Source organism: Ammospiza caudacuta, chromosome 1 (genome assembly GCF_027887145.1).
Source record: "Ammospiza caudacuta isolate bAmmCau1 chromosome 1, bAmmCau1.pri, whole genome shotgun sequence".
NCBI classification, from domain to species: domain Eukaryota; kingdom Metazoa; phylum Chordata; class Aves; order Passeriformes; family Passerellidae; genus Ammospiza; species Ammospiza caudacuta.
In genome coordinates, this window is record NC_080593.1 from 155576039 (window position 1) to 155603925 (window position 27887).

Consider the following 27887-nt stretch of genomic DNA (forward strand, 5'->3'; position numbering starts at 1 on the left):
TTTCCAGAGGAATTTTTGGAATTTTCCAGGGAATTTCTGGAATTTTCCGGGGAATTTCTGGAATTTTCCGGGGCATTCCAGGGAAGTCGGGGCTACCTCGGGGCTCCCGTCCTGCAGAGGAGCTCTCAGCGAGGAGAGGATGGAAACTTTCTGCATTTCCATCTGGGAAGCTGCAAAACAAAATCAGAATTTGGGCTGGGAAAACGCTCAATACGCGCAGAAATCATTCCTCAGAAAATCCTAAAAAACCCCACCAAAGTTCCACAGAAAATTCCCCAAAACTCCCATAAAAATCTCCCAATAAACCCCCAGAAAAATCCCATTAAACTTCTGTAAAATTCCCATAAAATCCCCATAATATCACCCTAAAATCCCCCATTAAATCCCATAAAAACCCCATATAAACCCCCAAAAAATCCCCAATAAATCCCATTAAAAACCCCGTAAAATCCCCTTATAAATGCCAAATAAACCCCGTGAAAACTTCATAAAAATCTCATTAAAATCCCATTAAAAACCCCATGAAAAACCCATAAATCACCCATAAAATCCCCCATAGAAAAACCCCCAAAAAACCCCATAAAATCCCCCAAAATCCCCCAATAAATCCCATAAAAACCCAATTAAAAACCCAATTAAAAACCCATAAAATTGCCCCCAAATCCCGGTCAGTATCCCATGAAATCCCCCAATTCATCCCATTGAAACCCCATGAAATCCCTCACTAAATCCCCAATAAATCCCATTAAAACCCCATAAAAACCCCCAAAAATCCCAGATAATTTCCATTTAAACTCTGTAAGATTCCCATGAAATCCCCCAATCAATCCCCATTAAAAACCCCATAAAAACAAAAAAAAAACCCCCATAAAACCCCCCAAAAATCCTATAATATCCTCCATTAAATCTCCAATAAATCCCCTGTAAATGCCCATAAAACTCCCATAAAACCTCTTAATAAATCCCCATTAAATCCCCAAAATCCCCCAGTAAAACCCCATAAAAATCCCACTAAACCCCCAAAAAACTCCCATTAAAAACCCCCAATAAATCCTCTAAAATTCCCATCAAATCCCCTAAAAAGTGCCCATGGAAATGCCAATAAAAACATTAAATTCCCCATTAAAAACCCCATAAAAAAACCTGAATAAACCCCATAAAAATCCCATAAAATCCCCCAATAAATCCTATTCAAAACCCCATGGAAACCCCCACAAGAACTCAAAAAAACCCCTTAAAAACCCCAAAAAATCCCCCTAAAAAACCCAATCAAAAACCCCAAAAAAACCCCAATAAATCCTGTAAAATTCCCAGAAAATCCCCTAAAAAGTCCCCATAAAAATCTCAAAAAAAAACCAAAAAAGCCCCAAAATAAAAGATTAAATGCCCCATAAAATCCTCAATAACTCCCCCTTTAAAAACCCATAAAATCCCCAAAATCCCCCAGTAAAACCCCAATAAATTCCACTAAACCCCCAAAAAACTCCCATTAAAACCCCCAATAAATCCTATAAAATTCCCATCAAATCCCCTAATAAGTCCCCATAAAAATAAAAAAAAAAAAAAAAAAAACCCAAAATAAACCATTAAATGCCCCATAAAATCCTCAATAAATTCCCCTTTAAAAACCCCATAAAATCCCAAAAATCCCCCAGTAAAACCCCATAAAAACCCCATAAAAATCCCACTAAACCCCCAAAAAACTCCCATTAAAAACCTCCAATAAATCCTATAAAATTCCCATAAAATCCCCTAATAAGTCCCCATAAAAATCACAAAAAAAACCCCAAAAAAACCCAAAAAAACCATTAAATGCCCCATAAAATCCTCAATAAATCCCCCATTAAAAACCCATAAAATCCCAAAAATCCCCCAGTGAAACCCCATAAAAATCCCATTAAACCCCCATTAAACCCCAAATAAATCCTATAAAATTCCCATTAAATCCCCCAATAAATCCCCATTAAAAAGTCATTAAAATCCCATTACAAACCCCATAAATCCCCCATTAAAAAACCTGAATAAACCCCATAAAATCCCCCATAAGAACTCCAAAAACCCCTTTAAAACCCCATAAATCCCCCTACAAAACCCAATTAAAAACCCCAATAAATCCCATAAACCCCCCGTAAAGCCCCATTAAAAACCCCATTAAAAATCCCATTAAAATCCAATTTAAAAAAACCAAAAACCCCATAAAAACCCCACAACCGCCCCCACAAAAGCCCCCATTAAAACCCATTAAAACTTCATTAAAACTTCATTAAAACCCCAATAAATCAGATTCTAGCCCTGAAAAACCCCAAAATCCCCAATAAATCCCATTAAACCCTCCATAAAACACCCAGAAAAATCCCAATAAATCCCATTAAACCCTCCATAAAACACCCAGAAAAATCCCAATAAATCCCATTAAATCCTCCATTAAATCCTCCATTAAACCCCCAGAAAATTCCCCAATAAATCCCATTAAACCCTCCATTAAACCCCCAGAAAAATCCCAATAAATCCCATTAAACCGTCCATTATATCCCCAGAAAAATCCCATAAAAATCCCATTAAACCCTCCATTAAACCCCCAGAAAAATCCCAATAAATCCCATTAAACCCTCCAGTAAATCCTCCATTAAACCCCCAGAAAAATCCCAATAAATCCCATTAAACCCTCCATTAAATCCCCAGAAAAATCCCAATAAATCCCATTAAACCCTCCATTAAACCCCCAGAAAAATCCCAATAAATCCCATTAAACCCTCCATTAAATCCCCAGAAAAATCCCAATAAATCCCATTAAACCCTCCAGTAAACCCTCAGAAAAATCCCAATAAATCCCATTAAACCCTCCAGTAAACCTCCAGTAAACCCTCAGAAAAATCCCAATAAATGCCCCCATAAAACCCCATTAAAAACCCCCAAAAGAACCCTGAAAAACCCATAAAAACCCCAATAAACCCCCCAATAAAATCTCATAAACACCCAATTAAAACCCAAAAAAACCCTAATTAAAACCCCCAAAAATCCCCAAAAAATCCCATAAAAATCCCATAGAACCCTCCATTAAACCCCCATAAAAATCCCCAATAATCCCCCCATAAAACCCCATTAAAACCCCCAAAAGAACCCTAAAAAAACCCAATAAATCCCCCAATAAAACCCCAATAAATCCCCCAAATAAAAACCCCAAATAACCCAATTCAAAACCCAAAGCCACCCCCAATAAATCCCATTAAAATACCCCAATAAATCCCATTAATACTCCAGAACATTCCAAATAAATCCCATAAAGCCCCCCATAAAATCCTCCATTAAACCCCCATAAAAATCCCATAAAACCTGCCCCGAACCCCATTAAAAACCCCACATGAACCCCCAAAAACCCCATAAAACCCTATTAAAAACCCCATTAAAAACCCCACATAAACCCCCAAAAACCCCATAAAACCCCATTAAAAACCCCACATAAAACCCAAAAAAACATAAAACCCCATTAAAAACCCCACATGAACTCCCAAAACCCCATAAAACCCCATTAAAAACCCCTAAAAACCCCATTAAAAACCCCACATAAACCCCAAAATCCCCATAAAACCCCCCAAAAACCCCATAAACCCCATTAAAAACCCCACATAAACCCCATTAAAACCCCATAAAACCCCATTAAAAACCCCATAAAACCCCCAAAAACCCCATAAAACCCCATTAAAAACCCCACATAAACCCCAAAACCCCATAAAAATCCAAATTAGAAACCCCACATAAACCTCAAAACCCCATTAAAAACCCCATAAAACCCCCAAAAAGCCCATAAAACCCCAATTTAAAAACCCCTCATAAATCCCCAAAAACCCATAAACCACATTAAAAACCCCATAAAACCCCCAAAAACCCATGAAACCCCAATTTAAAAACCCCACATAAATCCCAAAAAACCCCATAAAACCCCATTAAAACCCCATAAAACCCCCAAAGACCCATAAAACCCCATTAAAAACCCCACATAAACCCCATTAAAAACCCCATAAAAGCCCCAAAACCGCATAAAACCCCATTAAAAACACCACATGAACCCCCAAAACCCCATAAAACCCCATTAAAAACCCCATAAAACCCCATTAAAAACCCCACATAAATCCCCAAAAACCCCATAGAAACCCAATTTAAAAACCCCACATAAACCCCCAAAAACCCATAAAACGCCATTAAAAACCCCACATAAACCCCATTAAAAACCCCACATAAACCCCATTAAAAACCCCACATAAACCCCATTAAAAACCCCACATAAACCCCCAAAAACCCCATAAAAACCCAATTTAAAAACCCCACATAAACCCCCAGAAACCCATAAAACGCCATTAAAAACCCCACATAAACCCCAAAACCCCATAAAAACCCCAATTTAAAAACCCCACATAAACCCTCAAAAACCCCCATAAAACCCCATTAAAAACCCCACATAAACCCCATTAAAAACCCCACATAAACCCCCAAAAACCCCATAAAAACCCAATTTAAAAACCCCACATAAACCCCCAAAAACCCATAAAACCCCATTAAAAACCCCACATAAACCCCATTAAAAACCCCACATAAACCCCAAAACCCCATAAAAACCCCAATTTAAAAACCACACATAAATCCCCAAAAACCCCATAAAACCCCATTAAAACCCCATAAAACCCCAAAACTCCATAAAACGCCATTAAAAACCCCACATAAACCCCCAAAACCCCATAAAACCCCATTAAAACCCCACAAAACCCCATTAAAAACCCCACATAAACCCCATTAAAAACCCCACATAAACCCCCAAAAACCCCATAAAAACCCAATTTAAAAACCCCACATAAATCCCCAAAAACCCCATAAACCCCATTAAAAACCCCACATAAACCCCCAAACCCCACATAAACCCCCAAAAACCCCATAGAAACCCCATTAAAAACCCCATAAAACCCCCAAAAACCCCATAAAACCCCATTAAAACCCCACATAAACCCCCAAAAACCCATAAACCCCCAAAACCCCATAAACCCCATTAAAAACCCCACAAAACCCCATTAAAAACCCCACATAAACCCCCAAAAACCCCATAGAAACCCCATTAAAAACCCCATAAAACCCCATTAAAAAATCCATAAAACCCCATTAAAAACCCCACATAAACCCCAAAAACCCCACAAAACCCCATTACAAACCCCATAAAACCCCATTAAAAACCCCACATAAACCCCCAAAAAACATAAAACCCCATTAAAACCCCACATAAATCCCAAAAAACCCCATTAAAAACCCCGTAAAACCCCCACAAACCCATAAAATCCCATTAAAAACCCCATAAAACCCCATTAAAAACCCCATTAAAAACCCCATAAAACCCCCAAAAACCCCCCAAAACCCCATAAAATCCCATTAAAAACCCCATTAAAAACCCCATAAAACCCCCAAAAACCCCATAAAACCCCATAAAATGCCGTTAAAATCCCATTAAAAACCCCATTAAAAACCCCATAAAACCCCCAAAAACCCCATAAAACCCCTTAAAATCCCATTAAAAACCCCATTAAAAACCCCATAAAACCCCCAAAAACCCCCCAAAACCCCATAAAATCCCATTAAAAACCCCATTAAAAACCCCATAAAACCCCCAAAAACCCCCCAAAACCCCATAAAATCCCATTAAAAACCCCATTAAAAACCCCATAAAACCCCCAAAAACCCCCCAAAACCCCATAAAATCTCAGTAAAAACCCCATTAAAAACCCCATAAAACCCCCAAAAACCCCCAAAAACCCCATAAAACCCCATAAAATCCCATTAAAAACCCCATTAAAAACCCCATAAAACCCCCAAAAACCCCATAAAACCCCATAAAATCCCATTAAAAACCCCATTAAAAACCCCATAAAACCCCCAAAAACCCCATAAAACCCCATAAAATCCCATTAAAAACCCCATTAAAAACCCCATAAAACCCCCAAAAACCCCATAAAACCCCATAAAATCCCATTAAAAACCCCATAAAACCCCCAAAAACCCCCAAAAACCCCATAAAATCCCATTAAAAACCCGATTAAAAACCCCATAAAACCCCATAAAACCCCCCAAAACCCCATAAAATCCCATTAAAAACCCCATTAAAAACCCCATAAAACCCCCCAAAACCCCATAAAACCCCATAAAATCCCATTAAAAACCCCATTAAAAACCCCATAAAACCCCCAAAAACCCCCCAAAACCCCATAAAATCTCATTAAAAACCCCATTAAAAACCCCATAAAACCCCCAAAAACCCCAGGAAACCCCATAAAACCCCATTAAAAACCCCATTAAAAACCCCATAAAACCCCCAAAAACCCCCCAAAACCCCATAAAACCCCATTAAAAACCCCATTAAAAACCCCATAAAACCCCCAGAAACCCCATAAAACCCCATAAAACCCCATTAAAAACCCCATTAAAAACCCCATAAAACCCCATTAAAAACCCCACATAAACCCCCAAAAACCCCATAGAAACCCCATTAAAACCCCATAAAACCCCATTAAAAAATCCATAAAACCCCATTAAAAACCCCACATAAACCCCAAAAACCCCACAAAACCCCATTACAAACCCCATAAAACCCCATTAAAAACCCCACATAAACCCCCAAAAAACATAAAACCCCATTAAAACCCCACATAAATCCCAAAAAACCCCATTAAAAACCCCATAAAACCCCCAAAAACCCCCCAAAACCCCATAAAATCCCATTAAAAACCCCATTGAAAACCCCATAAAACCCCCAAAAACCCCATAAAACCCCATAAAATCCCATTAAAAATCCCATTAAAAACCCCACATGAACCCCCAAAACCCCATAAAACCCCATAAAATCCCATTAAAAACCCCATTAAAAACCCCATAAAACCCCCAAAAACCCCCCAAAACCCCATAAAATCCCATTAAAAACCCCATTAAAAACCCCATAAAACCCCCAAAAACCCCATAAAACCCCATAAAATCCCATTAAAAACCCCATTAAAAACCCCATAAAACCCCCAAAAACCCCATAAAACCCCATAAAATCCCATTAAAAACCCCATTAAAAACCCCATAAAACCCCCAAAAACCCCATAAAACCCCTTAAAACCCCATTAAAAACCCCATTAAAAACCCCATAAAACCCCCAAAAACCCCCCAAAACCCCATAAAACCCCATTAAAAACCCCATTAAAAACCCCATAAAACCCCCAAAAACCCCCCAAAACCCCATAAAATCCCATTAAAAACCCCATTAAAAACCCCATAAAACCCCCAAAAACCCCATAAAACCCCATAAAATCCCATTAAAAACCCCATTAAAAACCCCATAAAACCCCCCAAAACCCCATAAAACCCCATAAAATCCCATTAAAAACCCCATTAAAAACCCCATAAAACCCCATTAAAAACCCCACATAAACCCCCAAAAAACATAAAACCCCATTAAAACCCCACATAAATCCCAAAAAACCCCATTAAAAACCCCATAAAACCCCCAAAAACCCCCCAAAACCCCATTAAAAACCCCATTAAAAACCCCATTAAAAACCCCATAAAACCCCCAAAAACCCCCCAAAACCCCATTAAAAACCCCATTAAAAACCCCATAAAACCCCCAAAACCCCCCCAAAACCCCATAAAACCCCATTAAAAACCCCATTAAAAACCCCATAAAACCCCCAAAAACCCCCCAAAACCCCATAAAACCCCATTAAAAACCCCGTTAAAAACCCCAATTAAAACCGCCACGAAACGCCCGTTCCCGCCCCTCACGGGCGCTGTTGAGGAGGTGTCTGAGCACTCGCAGCGCCCCCTGGCGGTGTCTCTGGGAACTGCACTCCAGCCGCGGCAGCAGCCACTGCAGCGCGCGCTGCGGGAACGGCCGCGCTGCAACGGGGAGAAAACGGGAATTTGGGGGGAAAAACGGGGATTTCGGGAAAAACGGGGATGGGGGAAAAACGGGGAGTTCGGGAAAAACGGGAATTGGGGGGGAAAACGGGAATTGGGGAAAAACGGGAATTGGGGGGAAAACGGGGATTTCGGGAAAAATGGGGATTGGGGGGAAAAACGGGAATTGGGGGAAAACGGGGAGTTCGGGAGAAACGGGAATTTGGGCGGAAAAACGGGGATTTCGGGAAAAACGGGGAGTTCGGGAAAAACGGGGAGTTCGGGAAAAACGGGAATTGGGGGGGAAAACGGGAATTGGGGGGGAAAACAGGGATTTCAGGAAAAACGGGAATTGGGGGGAAAAACGGGGAGTTCGGGAAAAACAGGAATTGGGGGGAAAAACGGGAATTGGGGAAAAACGGGAATTGGGGGGGAAACGGGGATTTCGGGAAAAACGGGGAGTTCGGGAAAAACAGGGAGTTCGGGAAAAACGGGGATGGGGGAAAAACGGGGATTTGGGAAAAACGGGGATTTCAGAAAAAACGGGAATTGGGGGGGAAACGGGAATTGGGGGGGAAAAATGGGAATTGGGGAAAACGGGAATTTGGGGGAGAAAACGGGAATTTGGGGGGAAACAGGAATTTGGGGTGAAAAACGGGAATTTGGGAAAACCGGGAATATAGGGAAAAATGGAAATTGGGGGGAAAACAGGGATTTCGGGAAAAACGGGAATTGGGGGGAAAAACGGGGAGTTCGGGAAAAACAGGAATTGGGGGGAAAAACGGGAATTGGGGGGAAACGGGGAGTTCGGGAGAAACGGGAATTTGGGGGGAAAAACGGGGATTTCGGGAAAAATGGGGATTGGGGGGGAAACAAGTATTGGGGGAAATGGGAATTTGGGGGGGAGAACCAGGAATTTGGGGTGAAAAACAGGAATTGGGGGAGAAACGGGAATTTGGGGGGAAAAATGGGAATTGGGGAAAACGGGAATTTGGGGGGAAAAACGGGAATTTGGGAAAAAAGGGGATTTGGGGGGGAAAACGGGAATTTGGGGGGAAATGGGAATTGGGGGGGAAAACAGGGATTTCGGGAAAAACGGGAATTGGGGGGAAAAACGGGGATTGGGGGGGAAACGGGGATTTCAGGAAAAACGGGAATTGGGGGGAAATGGGGATTGGGGAAAAACGGGGATTTGGGAGAAAAGGGGATTTGGGGGGGAAAACGGGAATTTGGGGGGAAATGAGAATTGGGGGGGAAAACGGGAATTTCAGGAAAAACAGGAATTGGGGGGAAACGGGAATTGGGGGGAAAACGGGAATTTCGGGAAAAACGGGAATTGGGGGGAAAACGGGAATTGGGGTGAAAAACGGGGATTTCGGGAAAAACGGAGAGTTTGGGAAAAACGGGGATTTGGGGGGAAAACGGGGAGTTCGGGAAAAATGGGAATGGGGGAAGAACAGGGATTTTGGGGAAAACGGGAATTGGGGGGAAAAACGGGGATTTCGGGAAAAACGGGAATTGGGGGGAAAACAGGGATTTCGGGGTGAAAATCGGGAATTGGGGGGGAAAACCGGGGATTTGGGGGGAAAAACAGGGATTTCGGGAAAAACGGGAATTGGGGGGAAAAACGGGGATTTTGGGGAAAAGGGGGATTTGGGGGCAAACGGGAATTTGGGGGGAAAAATGGGAATTGGGGAAAACGGGGATTTCGGGAAAAACGGGAATTTGGGGGTGAAAAACGGGGATTTTGGGAAAAACGGGAATTGGGGGGAAAAACGGGAATTTGGGGGGGAAAACGGGAATTTGGGGTGAAAAACGGGGAATTGGGGTGAAAAACGGGGATTTGGGGTGAAAACGGGGAGTTCGGGAAACACGGGAATTGGGGGGAAAAACGGGGATTTCGGAAAAACGGGAATTGGGGAAAACTGGGGAGTTAGGGAAAAACGGGGATTGGGGGGAAAAACGGGGAGTTCGGGAAAAACGGGAATTGGGGGGAAAAACAGGAATTGGGGGGGAAACAGGAATTTGGGGGGAAAACGGGAATTTGGGGGGAAACGGGAATTGGGGGGGAAAACGGGGATTTGGGGAAAATGGGAATTTTGGGGGGGAAAAACGGGAATTTGGGGGGGAAAACGGGAAAAATGGGAATTGGGGGAAAACGGGAATTTGGGGAAAACGGGAATTTGGGGAAAAACAGGAATTTGGGGGGAAAAATGGGAATATGGGGGGAAAACGGGAATTTTGGGGGAAATGGGAGTAGGGGGAAAATGGGAATTTGGGGAAAAACAGGAATTTGGGGGGAAAAACGGGGATTTCGGGAAAAACGGGAATTTGGGGGGAAACGGGAATTTGGGGGGAAAAATGGGATTTTGGGAAAACAGGAATTTGGGGGGGAAAACGGGAATTGGGGAAAAACGGGAATTTTGGGGGAAAACCGGGAATTTTGGGGGAAACGGGAATTTGGGGTGAAAAACGGGAATTTGGGGGAAAAACGGGAATTTGGGAAAAAAGGGAATTTGGGGGTGAAAATCGGGAATTTGGGGTGAAAAACGGGAATTTGGGGGAAAAGGGAATTGGGGGGAAAACGGGGATTTCGGGAAAAACGGGAATTGGGGGGAAAACAGGGATTTGGGGGAAAACGGGAATTTGAGGAAAAGGGGGATTTGGGGGGAAACAGGAATTTGGGGTGAAAAACGGGGATTTCGGGAAAAACGGGAATTGGGCGGGAAACGGGAATTAAGGGGGAAAAACGGGAATTGGGGGAAACACGGGAATTTGGGAAAAAAGGGAATTTGGGGTGAAAAACGGGAATTTGGGGGGAAACGGGAATTTGGGGGGAAAAATGGGAATTTGGGGTGAAAAACGGGAATTTGGGGGTGAAAAACGGGAATTTTGGGGGAAAACGGGAATTTGGGGGGGAAAACGGGAATTTTGGGGGAAAACGGGAATTTTGGGGGAAACGGGAATTTTGGGGGAAAAACGGGAATTTTGGGAAAATTCGTGAGTTTTGGGAAAAATCTTGTGGGATTTTGGGCGTTAAATCAAGGAATTTGGGAGGAAAACGGGAATTTGGGGGAAAAAACGGGAATTTGGGGGAAAAAACGGGAATTTGGGGGGAAAAATGGGAATTTGGGGGGAAAAATGGGAATTTCGGGGTGAAAAACGGGAATTTCGGGGTGAAAAGCGGGAATTTTGGGGAAAAACGGGAATTTGGGGGAAAAACGGGAATTTGGGGAAAAACGGGAATTTTGGGTGAAAAGCGGGAATTTTGGGGTGAAAAGCGGGAATTTTGGGGTGAAAAGTGGGAATTTCGGGGTGAAAAGCGGGAATTTTGGGGTGAAACATGGGAAATTTGGGAAAATTCGTGAGTTTTGGGAAAAATCTTGTGGGATTTTGGGGGTTAAATCAAGGAATTTGGGAGGGAAAACGTGGGAATTTGGGAGTTGGAGTTGCCCTGGAAAGGGACGCTGGGATTTTGGGGAGAGAAATGGGAAATTTTGGGGTGAAAAATGGGAAATTTTGGGGAAAGCAGGGAATTTTTTTGGGGAGAAATTACAAGGTTTTGGGGGGAAAATCATGGGATTTTGGGGGTTAAATCAAGGAATTCTGGAGGGAAATAATGGAATTTTGGGGGTTAAATATGGGAATTTTGGGAAAAAAAATCTGGGAATTCTGGGGCAAAATCCAGGAATTTTGGGGGGAAATTATGGAATTTTGCACAAAAATTGTGGAATTCTGGGGGAAAATAATGGGATTTTGGGGCTTAAATGAAGAATTTTGGAGGGAAATCGTGGAATTTCAGGGGTTAAACCCGGGAAATTGGGGGGCAATTTGGGGGATTTTGAGGGAAAATCCAGGAATTTTGGGAGCTGGAGTCGCTCTGGGAAGGGACGCGCTGGGGATTTTGTGGAAAAAAACGGGATTTGGGGAAAATCAGTGAAATTTTGGTGAAATGTGGAAATTTAGGGGGAGAAATGACAGGATTTTGGGGGAAAACAGGTGGAATTCTGGAGGAAAATCAGGAGATTTGGGGGAAATATGTGGAATTTTGGGGGTTAAACCTGGGAATTTGGGGGGAATTTTGGAATTTTGGGGGGAATTTTGGAATTTCGAGGGGAGTTTGGGGAGTTTTGGGCGGAAATCAGGGATTTTGGGGGGGAATTTGTGGAACTTTGGGGAGAAATCAGAGATTTTGGAGAGTTGGTGCCAGCTCTGGGAAGGGACGTGCTGGGATTTGGGGGAGAAAATGGGAATTTGGGAAAAATGCAGGAGTTTGGGGTGAGAAATGGGAAATTCAGGGAAATCAGGGAATTTTGGGGTGAAAGATAAGAAATTTGGGGGAAATCAGGGAGTTTCAGGGGAGAAACCAGGGAATTTTGAGGGAAAATCAGGGAGTTTGGGAGAAAATAATGGAATTTTGGGAAGAAACCAGAGAATTTTGAGGGAAAATCAGGGAATTTTGGGGAGAAATACATGGAATTTTGAGGGAAAATCAGGGAATTTTGGAGAGAAATACATGGAATTTTGGGGAGAAATACAGGGAATTTTGAGGGAAAATCAGGGAATTTGGGAGAAAATAATGGAATTTTGGGGAGAAATACATGGAATTTTGGGGAGAAATACATGGAATTTTGGAGAGAAATACATGGAATTTTGGGGAGAAATACAGGGAATTTTGAGGGAAAATCAGGGAATTTTGGGGGACAAAATGGTGGCATTTTGGTGGAAAATTCAAAGAAATCTGGGGGAAACCTATCAGTTTCTGGAAGGAAATCTTGGAATTTCTGGGGTAAATCATGGAATTTTGGGGGGTTAAATCAGGGAACTTTGGGGGGTTAAATCAGGGAATTTCAGGAGAAATCCAGGAGTTTTGGGGGAAAAAAAAAATGAGGGAGTTCAGGGGGAAAGAAAATCAGGGAATTTGCGGGGCAAATTGATGGGATTTTCAAGGAAAATGACGCAATTTGGGGGGAAAACTCAAGGAAATTTAGGGGAAAATAATGGAATTGTGGGGATGAAATCATAGAATTTGGAGGAGGAAATCAGGGAATTTTGGGAATTTTGGTGAATTTGGGGAATTTCTCACCCAGGACGGAGAAGCAGCGCAGCAGCTCCGTGTGGTTCTTGCTGCTCGTGGGGATGCTGGGCTCAGCGGGAGCGCAGAGCTGGGACAAAATAACGAGAAAATCTTGGGAAAAGATCAGGAAAAATTCAGGGAAAATCTCAGGAAAATTCCCAGAAAAATTCCTGAAAAAAACCCAAGAAAAATCCTCAAAATTCCTGGGAAAATCCCAGAGAAATCCAGGAAGAATCCCAGAAAAAATCCCCCCAAAAAAATGGGAAAATCCAGGAAAAATCCTGAAAAAATCCTGAATTTTTTGGGAAACTTTTCCAGGAAAAAAGCCCAGGAAATTTCTGGGAAATTCTTGGGGAAATCTGGAAAAATCCCAGAAAAATCCCCCCAAAATTGAGGAAAAAGCCAGAAAATTCCCAGAACAATCCAGAATAAATCCGGGAAAATTCCAGGTGGGAATTGCTGACCTGGTTGAGCAGCGAGCCCAGATGTGGCCAAAAATCCTGGGAAAATCCTGAAAAAAATTTGGAAATGTCCAAGAAAAATCTGAAAAAAATTCCTGGGAAAAAGTCTTGAAAATTCCTGGGAAAAACCAGGAAAGTCTGCAAAAAATACGGGAAAATTCCCATGAAAAATTCTGGGAAAATCCAGGGAAAACTAGGAAAAAATCCAAGAAAAAATCCAGGAAATTTCTGGAAAAATCCCAGAAAAATCCTGGGAAAATGCAAGAAAAATCCCAGAAAAATCCCAAGAAAAATCCCAGAAAAATTCCCAGGAACAACCCCAGGAAACTCCCAGAAAAATAATGGAATAATCCTGGAAAAATCCAGGAAAACCTGAGAAAAATCCCCCAAAAATTCAGAATGTTCCCAGAAAAATCCCAGAAAAAAATCAGGAAAAATCCAGGGAAAATCCAGGGAAAATCTGAGGAAAATTTGGGAAAAAATTCAGGAAAAATCCTAAAAAATCCTGGAAAAATATCCTGAAAATTGCTGGGAAAACCCAAAAAAACCCCTAGAAAACCCCTAGAAAAATCCAAGGAAAATCCCAGAAAAATCCCAGAAAAATCCCTAAAAATTCAGAATAATCCCAGAAAAATCCCAGAAAAAATCAGGAAAAATGCAGGGAAAATCTGGGAACGGTTTGGGGGTTCAGAATTCCAAAGGGATGGAAAATTGCAGAATTTCAGGGCTGGAAAATTGCAGAATTTGCCGACCTGGTTGAGCAGCGCCGCCAGCAGCGGCTGAAAATCCCAGAAAAATTCTGGAAAAATTGTGGAAAAATCCAGGGAAAATCTGAGGAAAGTTTGGGAAAAAATTCAGGAAAAATCCTAAAAAATCCTAGAAAAATCCAAGGAAAATCCCAGAAAAATCCCAGAAAAATCCCTAAAAATTCAGAATAATCCCAGAAAAATCCCAGGAAAAAATCAGAAAAAATCAGGAAAAATGCAGGGAAAATCTGGGAACGGTTTGGGGGTTCAGAATTGCCAAGGGCTGGAAAATTGCAGAATTTCAGGGCTGGAAAATTGCAGAATTTGCCGACCTGGTTGAGCAGCGTCCCCAGCAGCGGCTGAAAATCCCAGAAAAATTCTGGAAAAGTTGTGGAAAAATCCAGGGAAAATCTGAGGAAAGTTTGGGAAAAATTCAGGAAAAATCCTAAAAAATCCTAGAAAAATCCAAGGAAAATCCCAGAAAAATCCCTAAAAAATCCCTAAAAAATTCAAGGAAAATCCCAGAAAAATCCCAGAAAAATCCCTAAAAATTCAGAGTAATCCCAGAAAAATCCCAGGAAAAAATCAGAAAAAATCCAGGGAAAATCTGGGAATGGTTTGGGGGTTCAGAATTGCCAAGGGCTGGAAAATTGCAGAATTTCAGGAATGGAAAATGCAGAATTTGCCGACCTGGTTGAGCAGCGCCGCCAGCAGCGGCTGAAAATCCCAGAAAAATTCTGGAAAAGTTGTGGAAAAATCCAGGGAAAATCTGAGGAAAGTTTGGGAAAAAATTCAGGAAAAATCCTAAAAAATCCTAGAAAAATCCAAGGAAAATCCCAGAAAAATCCCAGAAAAATCCCTAAAAATTCAGAATAATCCCAGAAAAATCCCAGGAAAAAATCAGAAAAAATCAGGAAATATGCAGGGAAAATCTGGGAACGGTTTGGGGGTTCAGAATTGCCAAGGGCTGGAAAATTGCAGAATTTCAGGAATGGAAAATGCAGAATTTGCCGACCTGGTTGAGCAGCGTCCCCAGCAGCGGCTGAAAATCCCAGAAAAATTCTGGAAAAGTTGTGGAAAAATCCAGGGAAAATCTGAGGAAAGTTTGGGAAAAAATTCAGGAAAAATCCTAAAAAATCCTAGAAAAATCCAAGGAAAATCCCAGAAAAATCCCAGAAAAATCCCTAAAAAATTCAAGGAAAATCCCAGAAAAATCCCAGAAAAATCCCTAAAAATTCAGAGTAATCCCCGAAAAATCCCAGAAAAAAATCAGAAAAAATCCAGGGAAAATCTGGGAATGGTTTGGGGGTTCAGAATTGCCAAGGGCTGGAAAATTGCAGAATTTCAGGAATGGAAAATGCAGAATTTGCCGACCTGGTTGAGCAGCGCCGCCAGCAGCGGCTGAAAATCCCAGAAAAATTCTGGAAAAATTGTGGAAAAATCCAGGGAAAATCTGAGGAAAGTTTGGGAAAAATTCAGGAAAAATCCTAAAAAATCCTAGAAAAATCCAAGGAAAATCCCAGAAAAATCCCAGAAAAATCCCTAAAAATTCAGAATAATCCCAGAAAAATCCCAGGAAAAAATCAGAAAAAAATCAGGAAAAATGCAGGGAAAATCTGGGAACGGTTTGGGGGTTCAGAATTCCAAAGGGATGGAAAATTCCAGAATTTCAGGGCTGGAAAATTGCAGAATCTGCCGACCTGGTTGAGCAGCGCCGCCAGCAGCGGCTGAAAATCCCAGAAAAATTCTGGAAAAATTGTGGAAAAATCCAGGGAAAATCTGAGGAAAGTTTGGGAAAAAATTCAGGAAAAATCCTAAAAAATCCTAGAAAAATCCAAGGAAAATCCCAGAAAAATCCCAGAAAAATCCCTAAAAATTCAGAATAATCCCAGAAAAATCCCAGGAAAAAATCAGAAAAAATCAGGAAAAAATCAGGGAAAATCTGGGAACGGTTTGGGGGTTCAGAATTGCCAAGGGCTGGAAAATTGCAGAATTTCAGGAATGGAAAATGCAGAATTTGCCGACCTGGTTGAGCAGCGTCCCCAGCAGCGGCTGAAAATCCCAGAAAAATTCTGGAAAAGTTGTGGAAAAATCCAGGGAAAATCTGAGGAAAGTTTGGGAAAAATTTCAGGAAAAATCCTAAAAAATCCTAGAAAAATCCAAGGAAAATCCCAGAAAAATCCCAGAAAAATCCCTAAAAATTCAGAATAATCCCAGAAAAATCCCAGGAAAAAATCAGAAAAAATCAGGAAAAATGCAGGGAAAATCTGGGAACGGTTTGGGGGTTCAGAATTGCCAAGGGCTGGAAAATTGCAGAATTTCAGGAATGGAAAATGCAGAATTTGCCGACCTGGTTGAGCAGCGCCGCCAGCAGCGGCTGAAAATCCCAGAAAAATTCTGGAAAAGTTGTGGAAAAATCCAGGGAAAATCTGAGGAAAGTTTGGGAAAAAATTCAGGAAAAATCCTAAAAAATCCTAGAAAAATCCAAGGAAAATCCCAGAAAAATCCCAGAAAAATCCCTAAAAATTCAGAATAATCCCAGAAAAATCCCAGGAAAAAATCAGAAAAAATCAGGAAAAATGCAGGGAAAATCTGGGAACGGTTTGGGGGTTCAGAATTGCCAAGGGCTGGAAAATTGCAGAATTTCAGGAATGGAAAATGCAGAATTTGCCGACCTGGTTGAGCAGCGTCCCCAGCAGCGGCTCCAGCTGCGGCTCCAGGGCGCGGCTGCCCAGGGGCACCGACGCCTCCAGCACCTGGCACAGGCTCTGGAAAACACACAAAAAATGGGGGAAATGCAGAAAAAATCCGGCAAAAAACGGGGCAAGGTTCGGGGAAATCTGGGGAAAAATTGGGGGAAATATGGGGGAAAATTAGGAAAAAATTTGGGAAAAATGAGGGGAAAATTGGGGGGGAAACATGGGGAAAAGGGTGAAAAATTTGGGGGAAATTTGGGAAAATTTGGGGGAAATATGGGAAAAAATGAGGGAAAATTGAGGGAAAATTGAGGGAAAAGGATGGAGAATTTGTGAAGAAAATTGGGGGAAATTTGGGGGAAAATTAGGGAAAATTTGGGAGGAAACTGGAAAAAATTGGGGGAAATATGGGGGGAAATTAGGAAAAAATTTGGGAAAAATGAGGGGAAAATTGGGGGGGAAATATGGGGAAAAGGGTGAAAAATTGGGGGAAAATATGGGAAAAAATGAGGGAAAATTGAGGGAAAATCTGGGAAAAGGATGGAGAATTTGTGAAGAAAATTGGTGGAAATTTGGGGGAAAATGAGGGAAAATTTGGGAGAAAATTGGAAAAAAATTGGGGGAAATATGGGAAAAATGAGGGAAAATTGAGGGAAAATTTGGGAAAAGGATGGAGAATTTGTGAAGAAAATTAGGGGAAAATTTGGGGAAAATATGGGGAAAATTAGGGAAAAACTGAGGGGAAAATTGGGGGAATTATTGGGGAAAAGGATGAAAAATTTGGGGGAAAATTTGGGAGAAAATTGGAGAAAATTTGGGGGAACTATGGGAAAAAATGAGGGAAAATTGAGGGAAAATTTGGGGGAAAAGGATGGAAAATTTGTGAAGAAAGTTTGGGGGAAATATGAGGGGAAATTACAGGAAAATTCAGGGGAATTATGGGAAAAAATGAGGGAATTATGGGGAAATATGGGGGAAAATTTGGGAGAAAATTTGGGGGAAATTTGGGGGAAAATTAGGGAAAAACTGAGGGGAAATTTGGGAAAAATTGGGGGAATTATGGGGAAAAAGGATTGAAAAGTTGGGGGAAATATGGGGGAAAATTTGGGACAAAATTTGGGGGAAATACGGGGAAAAATTAGGGAAAAACTGAGGGGAAATTTAGGGAAAATTGGGGGAATTATGGGGAAAAGGGATGGGAAAGTTGGGGGAAAATTAGGGAGAAAATTGGAGAAAATTTGGTGGAAATATGGGGGGAAATTAGGGGAAAATTGGGGGGAAAAGGATGGAAAATTTGTGAAGAAAATTGGGGGAAATTTGGGGGAAATATGGGAAAAAATGAGGGGAAAATTGGGGAAAAACATTGGGGAAAATTCAGGGAAAATTAGAGAAAAATATGGGGGAAAACGGGGGAAAATCTGGGAAAAATTGGGGCAAATCTGGGGAAAATGAGGAAAAATCAGGGAGAATTGAGGAAAACAAACGAAAAATTAGGAAATTTTGGGAAAAAATTTGGAAAAAATTGGGGAAATTAAGGGGAAGTTGGGAAAATTCAGGGAAAATTCTAGGAAAACGTGGGGAAAGGGGGGAAATTTGGGAAAAAATTGGGAAAATTCAGGGGAAATTTGGGAAAGAATTGGGGAAAACTGAGGGAAAAAGGGAAAATTGGGGGAAATTCAGGGAAAATTGAGGGGAAATTACAGAAAATTCAGGAAAAAAGGGGGATCGTTGGGAAAAACTGAAAATTCTGAGGAAAATTGGGAATAAACTGGGGAAAAAACTGGGAAAAATTCAGAAAATCAAGGGAAAAATTTGGGAAAAATTTCAAGAAAACAAGACAAAATTTTTGGAAAAATTCATGTAAAAAGGTGGAAAATTTGGGGAAATTGAGGGAAAAATGGGGGAAATTGGGAAAATTCAGGTAAAAATTTGGGGAAATTTTGGGAAAAACTTGAGAAAATTGAGGTAAAAATGAGGGAAAATTTAGGGAAAATTCAGGTAAAAATGGGGAAACACTTTGAAAAATAGGGGAACACATGCGAAAATTTGAAAAAATTTGGGAAAAAAACTGGGGAAAATTCAGGGAAAATTTGGTTAAAAATGCGGGAAAATACTGGGAAAAATTTGGGGACAATTTTTGAAAAACTTGGGGAAACACTTGGAAAGAATCAGGGAAACCATGGGAAAAATTGGGGAAAACTGAGGTAAACAAGTGGAAAAATGGGAAAAAATTTGGGGAAAATTCAGGAAAAAAATTGGGGAAAATGGGAAAAAATTGGTGGAAATTTTGGAGAAAATACAGGTAAAGATGGGGAAAAGTTGGGGAAAATTCGGGTAAAAATGGGGGGAAATTTGGGGAAAATTCAGGAAAAAATTGGGGAAAATGGGAAAAAATTGGTGGAAATTTTGGAGAAAATACAGGAAAAAATGGGGAAAATGGGAAAAATTGGTGGAAATTTTGGAGAAAATTCAGGAAAAAATTGGGGAAAATGGGAAAAAATTGGTGGAAATTTTGGAGAAAATTCAGGAAAAAATTGGGGAAAATGGGAAAAAATTGGTGGAAATTTTGGAGAAAATACAGGAAAAAATGGGGAAAATGGGAAAAATTGGTGGAAATTTTGGAGAAAATTCAGGAAAAAATTGGGGAAAATGGGAAAAAATTGGTGGAAATTTTGGAGAAAATTCAGGAAAAAATTGGGGAAAATGGGAAAAAATTGGTGGAAATTTTGGAGAAAATACAGGAAAAAATGGGGAAAATGGGAAAAATTGGTGGAAATTTTGGAGAAAATTCAGGAAAAAATTGGGGAAAATGGGAAAAAATTGGTGGAAATTTTGGAGAAAATACAGGTAAAGATGGGGAAAAGTTGGGGAAAATTCAGGTAAAAATGGGGGGAAATTTGGGGGAAATTCAGGAAAAAATTGAGGAAAATGGTAAAAAATTGGTGGAAATTTTGGGGAAAATTCAGGAAAAAAATGGGGAAAATGGGAAAAAATTGGTGGAAATTTTGGAGAAAATTCAGGAAAAAATTGGTGGAAATTTTGGAGAAAATTCAGGAAAAAATTGGGGAAAATGGGAAAAAATTGGTGGAAATTTTGGAGAAAATACAGGTAAAGATGGGGAAAAGTTGGGGAAAATTCAGGTAAAAATGGGGGGAAATTTGGGGGAAATTCAGGAAAAAATTGAGGAAAATGGTAAAAAATTGGTGGAAATTTTGGAGAAAATACAGGTAAAGATGGGGAAAAATTGGGGAAAATTCAGGTAAAAATGGGGGAAAATTTTGGGGAAAATTCAGGAAAAAAATGGGGAAAATGGGAAAAAATTGGTGGAAATTTTGGAGAAAATACAGGTAAAGATGGGGAAAAGTTGGGGAAAATTCGGGTAAAAATGGGGGGAAATTTGCGGGAAATTCAGGAAAAAATTGGGGAAAATGGGAAAAAATTGGTGGAAATTTTGGAGAAAATACAGGAAAAAATGGGGAAAATGGGAAAAATTGGTGGAAATTTTGGAGAAAATTCAGGAAAAAATTGGGGAAAATGGGAAAAAATTGGTGGAAATTTTGGAGAAAATACAGGAAAAAATGGGGAAAATGGGAAAAATTGGTGGAAATTTTGGAGAAAATTCAGGAAAAAATTGGGGAAAATGGGAAAAAATTGGTGGAAATTTTGGAGAAAATACAGGTAAAGATGGGGAAAAGTTGGGGAAAATTCAGGTAAAAATGGGGGGAAATTTGGGGGAAATTCAGGAAAAAATTGAGGAAAATGGTAAAAAATTGGTGGAAATTTTGGGGAAAATTCAGGAAAAAAATGGGGAAAATGGGAAAAAATTGGTGGAAATTTTGGAGAAAATACAGGTAAAGATGGGGAAAAGTTGGGGAAAATTCGGGTAAAAATGGGGGAAAATTTGGGGAAAATCATGGGAAAATTCAGGATAAATTCAGGATAAGTTTAGGAAAAACTCCAGGATAAATTTCCCAATTTTTGGGGAGGGTTTGGGCTCCGGGTGTTCCCTGCACAGGCCCAGGATGCTGGGCAGGAGCTTGGGGAGCTGCTCCTGGGCCATCAGGGGAAATTCAGGGAAAATTTGGGAAATTTCAGGCAAAAAAGGGGAAAATTCAGGGGAAATTTCAGGAAAAAATGGGAGGAAAAATGTGGGGGAAATCTGGGAAATATTTGGGAAAAAATAGGGAAAATTGAAGGAAAAATGGGGGAAATTGAAGGAAAATGTGGGGGAAAATTTGAGTAAAAAATGGGGGGAAATTCAGGAAAAAAATTGGTCAAATTGATGTAAAAATGGGTAAAAATTTGGGGAAAATTCAGGGAAAATTGTGGAAAATATGAAGAAAATAGGGGAAAATGTAGAAAAATTTGGAGGGGAAATGAGCAAAAAGTCTGGGGAAAATCTGGGAAAAAAATTGGGAAAATTCAGGGAAAATGTGGAAAAATAGGGGAAAATTTAGAGGAAAATTCAGGATAAAATGGGGAAAATTTGGGGAAAACGGAGGTAAAAATGAGGAAAACGTTGAGGAAAAGAGGGAAAAATATGGAAAACATTGAGGTAAAAGTGAGGAAAACTTCGGGGAAATTCAGGTAAAAATGGGAAGAAATGTAGGGAAAATTCGGAATAAATTTGAGAAAAAATTCTGGAGAAATGCAGGATAAATTCAGGAAACAACTGCAGGGTAAATGAAACACCGGGGAGGGTTTGGGCACCTTGGAGATGGGGAAGGGCTCGGGGTGTTTCCTGTAGAGGCCCAGGATGGTGGGGAGGAGCTTTGGGAGCTGCTCCTGCAGCTGCTCCGGGGGGATCAGGGCGCTCAGGGGGCCCAGGGCCTCCAGCACGGCCACGCGCACCTGGGGACAAGGGGGGACAACGGGGACCTGGGACGGCTGGTCCCCAGGGAAACCCCGATGCAGAAACCCCAAACGCCGACTCCCAGTCCCAGCTGCGACCCCAGTGCCGCCTCCCGGTTTGCTTCGGCGTCCAGCTCGGAGCCAGTGCCACTGGCCAAACCGCAAACCCAAAACACAAACTCCGTTCCCAATCCCAATGTCCCAGTGTCCCAATGTCCCAGTGTCCCAGTGTCCCAGTGTCCCAATGTCCCAATATCCCAATATCCCAATATCCCAATATCCCAATATCCCAATGTCCCAAAATCCCAATGTCCCAATATCCCAATATCCCAACGTCCCAATGCCAATGTCCCAATGCCAACGTCCCAATGTCCCAATGTCCCAATGTCCCAATATCCCAATATCCCAATGTCCCAATGTCCCAACGTCCCAATGCCAACGTCCCAATGTCCCAATGTCCCAAAGTCCCAATGTCCCAATATCCCAACGTCCCAATGTCCCAATGTCCCAATGATGTCCCAGTGTCCCAAAGTCCCAATATCCCAATGATGTCCCAATGTCCCAACGTCCCAACGTCCCAACGTCGCAATGTCGCAATGTCCCAACGTCCCAATATCCCAATGTCCCAATATCCCAACGTCCCAACATCCCAATGTCCCAATGTCCCAACGTCCCAATATCCCAATGTCCCAATGTCCCAACGTCCCAATGTCCCAATGTCCCAATGCCAACGTCCCAATGTCCCAATGTCCCAATATCCCAATGTCCCAATGTCCCAATATCCCAATATCCCAATGTCCCAATGTCCCAATATCCCAATGTCCCAATGTCCCAATGCCAACGTCCCAATATCCCAATATCCCAACGTCCCAATGTCCCAATGTCCCAATGTCCCAATGTCCCAATATCCCAATGTCCCAATGTCCCAATGTCCCAATATCCCAATGATGTCCCAATGTCCCAACGTCCCAACGTCCCAACGTCGCAATGTCGCAATGTCCCAATGTCCCAACGTCCCAATATCCCAATGTCCCAATATCCCAACGTCCCAATGTCCCAATGTCCCAATGTCCCAATGCCAATGTCCCAATGCCAATGTCCCAATATCCCAATATCCCAATGTCCCAACGTCCCAATGTCCCAATGCCAACGTCCCAACGTCCCAACGTCCCAATGTCCCAATGTCGTCCCAATGTCCCAATGTCCCAATCCCAAACCCATCTCCATTCCCGCCCTGCTGTTGCAGTTCTGTGCCCAGCCCTGATCCCTGATCCCAAACGCAAAACCCCAACCCCATAAATCCAAAAACCAAACCCCAAACTCCAAACCTCAAAAACCAAACCCCAAAAACCTCAAACCCCAAAAACCTCAAACCCCAAAAACCTCAAACCTCAAAAACCAAACCCCAAAAACCTCAAACCCCAAAAACCCCAATCCTGACCCCAATCCCACCTTCCCATCCCTGCTCTGTCGAATGCAGCCCCCACCTTGGGAGCGAAGGCGTCTGCATCCCTGACCCCAAACCCCAAACCCCAAACACCAGAAATGTCAATCCCAAACCCCAAATCCCAAATCCCAGAAATCTCAATCCCAAACCCCAAACCAAATCCCAGAAATCTCAATCCCAAACCCCAAACCCCAGAAATCTCAATCCCAAACCCCAAACCCCAGAAATCTCAATCCCAAACCCCAAACCCCAAATCCCAGAAATCTCAATCCCAAACCCCAAACCCCAAACCCCAGAAATCTCAATCCCAAACCCCAAACCCCAAACCCCAGAAATCTCAATCCCAAACCCCAAACCCCAGAAATCTCAATCCCAAACCCCAAACCCCAAACCCCAGAAATCTCAGTCCCAAACCCCAAACCCCAAATGCCAGAAATCTCAATCCCAAACCCCCCAAACCGCCCAAACCCCAAACCCCAGAAATCTCAATCCCAAACCCCAAACCCCAAACGCCAGAAATCTCAATCCCAAACGCCAAACCCCAAATCCCAGAAATCTCAATCCCAAACCCCAAACCCCAAATGCCAGAAATCTCAATCCCAAACCCCCCAAACCCCCCAAACCCCAGAAATCTCAATCCCAAACCCCAAACCCCAAACACCCCAAGCCTGACACCAAAGCCCCCAAAAACCTCAAATCTGACCCCAAATTTCACCTTCTCCTCCCAAAGGCGTCCCCATCCCCAATCCCTGATCCCAAACCCCAAACCCCAGAAATCCTAAATCCCAAACACCCCAAAAAACTCCCAAACACCCCAAGTTTCACCTTCCCATCGCGGCTCTGTGCCCACTGCAGGCTGAGCACGTCGAACGCCGCTCCCAGCTCGGGGGCGAAGGCGTCCCCATCCCCAATCCCTGACCCCAAACCCCAAACCTGACCCCAAACCCCAAACCCCAAAAACCCCAAACCCCCCAAAAACCCCAAAAACCCCAAGTTTCACCTTCCCATCGCGGCTCTGTGCCCACTGCAGGCTGAGCACATCGAACACCGCTCCCAGCTCGGGGGCGAAGGCGTCCCCATCCCCAATCCCTGATCCCAAACCCCAAACCCCAAACCCCAAACCCCAGAAATCCTAAATCCCAAACCCCAAAAACCCCAAACCCCCCAAAAAACTCCCAAACGCCCCAAGTTTCACCTTCCCATCGCGGCTCTGCGCCCACTGCAGGCTGAGCACGTCGAACGCCGCTCCCAGCTCGGGGGCGAAGGCGTCCCCATCCCCAATCCCTGATCCCAAACCCCAAACCCCAGAAATCCTAAATCCCAAACACCCCAAAAAACTCCCAAACACCCCAAGTTTCACCTTCCCATCGCGGCTCTGCGCCCACTGCAGGCTGAGCACATCGAACACCGCTCCCAGCTCGGGGGCGAAGGCGTCCCCATCCCCAATCCCTGATCCCAAACCCCAAACCTGACCCCAAACCCCAAACCCCAAACCCCAAAAACCCCAAACCCCCCAAAAACCCCAAAAACCCCAAGTTTCACCTTCCCATCGTGGCTCTGCGCCCACTGCAGGCTGAGCACGTCGAACGCCGCTCCCAGCTCGGGGGCGAAGGCATCCCCATCCCCAATCCCTGATCCCAAACCCCAAACCCCAAACCCCAAACACCCCAAAAACCCCAAACCCCCCAAAAAACTCCCAAACACCCCAAATTTCACCTTCCCATCGCGGCTCTGTGCCCACTGCAGGCTGAGCACATCGAACGCCGCTCCCAGCTCGGGGGCGAAGGCGTCCCCATCCCCAATCCCTGATCCCAAACCCCAAACCCCAAACCCCAAACACCCCAAACACGACCCCAGAAACCCCAAAAACCCCAAAAACCCCAAAAACCCCAAATCCCACCTTGGCATCGCGGCTCTGCACCCACTGCAGGCTGAGCACGTCGAACGCCGCTCCCAGCTCGGGGGCGAAGGCGTCCCCGCGCACGGTGGGGTCGGGGCCCTGCTCCTGCCCCGCCAGGTACTCCTGGATGCTCTCGCTGAAACGCTGCAGGGCTGGGACACAGAACGGTCCAGAAAATTCGGGAATTTGGGGCATTTTTTGGGAATTTTGGGGATTTTTTGGGAATTTTTTCAGATATTTTTTGGGTTTTCTTGGGTATTTTGGTGGGGCCCTGCTCCTGCCCTGCCAGGTACTCCTGGATGCTCTCGCTGAAACGCTGCAGGGCTGGGACACAGAACGGTCCAGAAAATTCGGGAATTTGGGGCATTTTTTGGGAATTTTGGGGATTTTTTGGGAATTTTTTCAGATATTTTTTGGGTTTTCTTGGGTATTTTGGTCGGGCCCTGCTCCTGCCCCGCCAGGCACTCCTGGATGCTCTCGCTGAAACACCACAGGGCTGCCAACAGAATGTTCCAGAAATTCGGGAATTTGGGGCATTTTGGGGGAATTTTTTGGGAATTTTGGGGGGATTTTTCAGAATTTTTTGGGAATTTTTTCAGATATTTTTTGGGTTTTCTTGGGTATTTTGGTGGGGGCCCTGCTCCTGCCCCGCCAGGCACTCCTGGATGCTCTCGCTGAAACGCCGAAGGGCTGCCAACAGAATGTTCCAGAAATTCGGGAATTTGGGGCATTTTGGGGGGATTTTTTGGGAATTTTGGGGGGATTTTTCAGAATTTTTTGGGAATTTTTTCAGATATTTTTTGGGTTTTCTTGGGTATTTTGGTGGGGCCCTGCTCCTGCCCCGCCAGGCACTCCTGGATGCTCTCGCTGAAACGCTGCAGGGCTGGGACACAGAATGGTCCAGAAAATTCGGGAATTTGGGGGATTTTTTGGGAATTTTGGGAATTTTTTGGGAATTTTTTCAGATATTTTTTGGGTTTTCTTGGGTATTTTGGTCAGGCCCTGCTCCTGCCCCGCCAGGCACTCCTGGATGCTCTCGCTGAAACGCTGCAGGGCTGGGACACAGAATGGTCCAGAAAATTCGGGAATTTGGGGCATTTTTTGGGCATTTTTTGGGAATTTTTTGGGAATTTTTTCAGATATTTTTTGGGTTTTCTTGGGTATTTTGGGGGGGCCCTGCTCCTGCCCTGCCAGGCACTCCTGGATGCTCTCGCTGAAACGCCGCAGGGCTGGGACACAGAATGGTCCAGAAATTTCGGGAATTTGGGGGATTTTTTGGGAATTTTGGGGATTTTTTGGGAATTTTTTCAGATATTTTTTGGGTTTTCTTGGGTATTTTGGTGGGGCCCTGCTCCTGCCCCGCCAGGTACTCCTGGATGCTCTCGCTGAAACGCCACAGGGCTGCCAACAGAATGTTCCAGAAATTCGGGAATTTGGGGCATTTTGGGGGGATTTTTTGGGAATTTTTTGGGAATTTTTTCAGATATTTTTTGGGTTTTCTTGGGTATTTTGGTGGGGCCCTGCTCCTGCCCCGCCAGGCACTCCTGGATGCTCTCACTGAAACGCTGCAGGGCTGGGACACAGAATGTTCCAGAAATTCGGGAATTTGGGGCATTTTGGGGGAATTTTTTGGGAATTTTGGGAATTTTTTGGGAATTTTTGGGGAATTTTTTCAGATATTTTTTGGGTTTTCTTGGGTATTTTGGTGGGGGCCCTGCTCCTGCCCCGCCAGGTACTCCTGGATGCTCTCGCTGAAACGCTGCAGGGCTGGGACACAGAACGGTCCAGAAATTCGGGAATTTGGGGGATTTTTTGGGAATTTTGGGGATTTTTTGGGAATTTTTTCAGATATTTTTTGGGTTTTCTTGGGTATTTTGGTCGGGCCCTGCTCCTGCCCCGCCAGGTACTCCTGGATGCTCTCGCTGAAACGCTGCAGGGCTGGGACACAGAACGGTCCAGAAAATTCGGGAATTTGGGGCATTTTTTGGGAATTTTTTGGGAATTTTTTGGGAATTTTTTCAGATATTTTTTGGGTTTTCTTGGGTATTTTGGTGGGGCCCTGCTCCTGCCCCGCCAGGTACTCCTGGATGCTCTCGCTGAAACGCTGCAGGGCTGGGACACAGAACGGTCCAGAAAATTCGGGAATTTGGGGGATTTTTTGGGAATTTTGGGAATTTTTTGGGAATTTTTTGGGAATTTTTTCAGATATTTTTTGGGTTTTCTTGGGTATTTTGGTGGGGCCCTGCTCCTGCCCTGCCAGGCACTCCTGGATGCTCTCGCTGAAACGCCGAAGGGCTGCCAACAGAATGTTCCAGAAATTCGGGAATTTGGGGCATTTTGGGGGAATTTTTTGGGAATTTTGGGGGGATTTTTCAGAATTTTTTTGGAATTTTTTCAGATATTTTTTGGGTTTTCTTGGGTATTTTGGTGGGGGCCCTGCTCCTGCCCCGCCAGGTACTCCTGGATGCTCTCGCTGAAACGCTGCAGGGCTGGGACACAGAATGGTCCAGAAATTCGGGAATTTGGGGCATTTTGGGGGAATTTTTTGGGAATTTTGGGAATTTTTTGGGAATTTTTGGGGAATTTTTTCAGATATTTTTTGGGTTTTCTTGGGTATTTTGGTCGGGCCCTGCTCCTGCCCTGCCAGGTACTCCTGGATGCTCTCGCTGAAACGCTGCAGGGCTGGGACACAGAACGTTCCAGAAATTCGGGAATTTGGGGCATTTTGGGGGAATTTTTTGGGAATTTTGGGGGGATTTTTCAGAATTTTTTGGGAATTTTTTCAGATATTTTTT

At 43.2% G+C, this 27887-nt stretch overlaps 1 protein-coding gene across 1 annotated transcript in view; it reads right to left on the reverse strand.

Moving 5' to 3' along the window:
- The window catches only part of LOC131562439 (maestro heat-like repeat-containing protein family member 1), an 82608-nt gene that overhangs the window by 25969 nt on the left and 28752 nt on the right, over positions 1-27887 (reverse strand). Inside the window, exons 7-12 of the mRNA XM_058812209.1 lie at positions 25093-25244; positions 21605-21745; positions 16874-16966; positions 13001-13079; positions 7801-7914; positions 97-170 (exon numbers count right to left, since the gene is read on the reverse strand). Of these exons, the coding sequence (XP_058668192.1) occupies positions 97-170; positions 7801-7914; positions 13001-13079; positions 16874-16966; positions 21605-21745; positions 25093-25244 (653 nt within the window). The remainder of the gene's footprint in view (positions 1-96; positions 171-7800; positions 7915-13000; positions 13080-16873; positions 16967-21604; positions 21746-25092; positions 25245-27887) is intronic.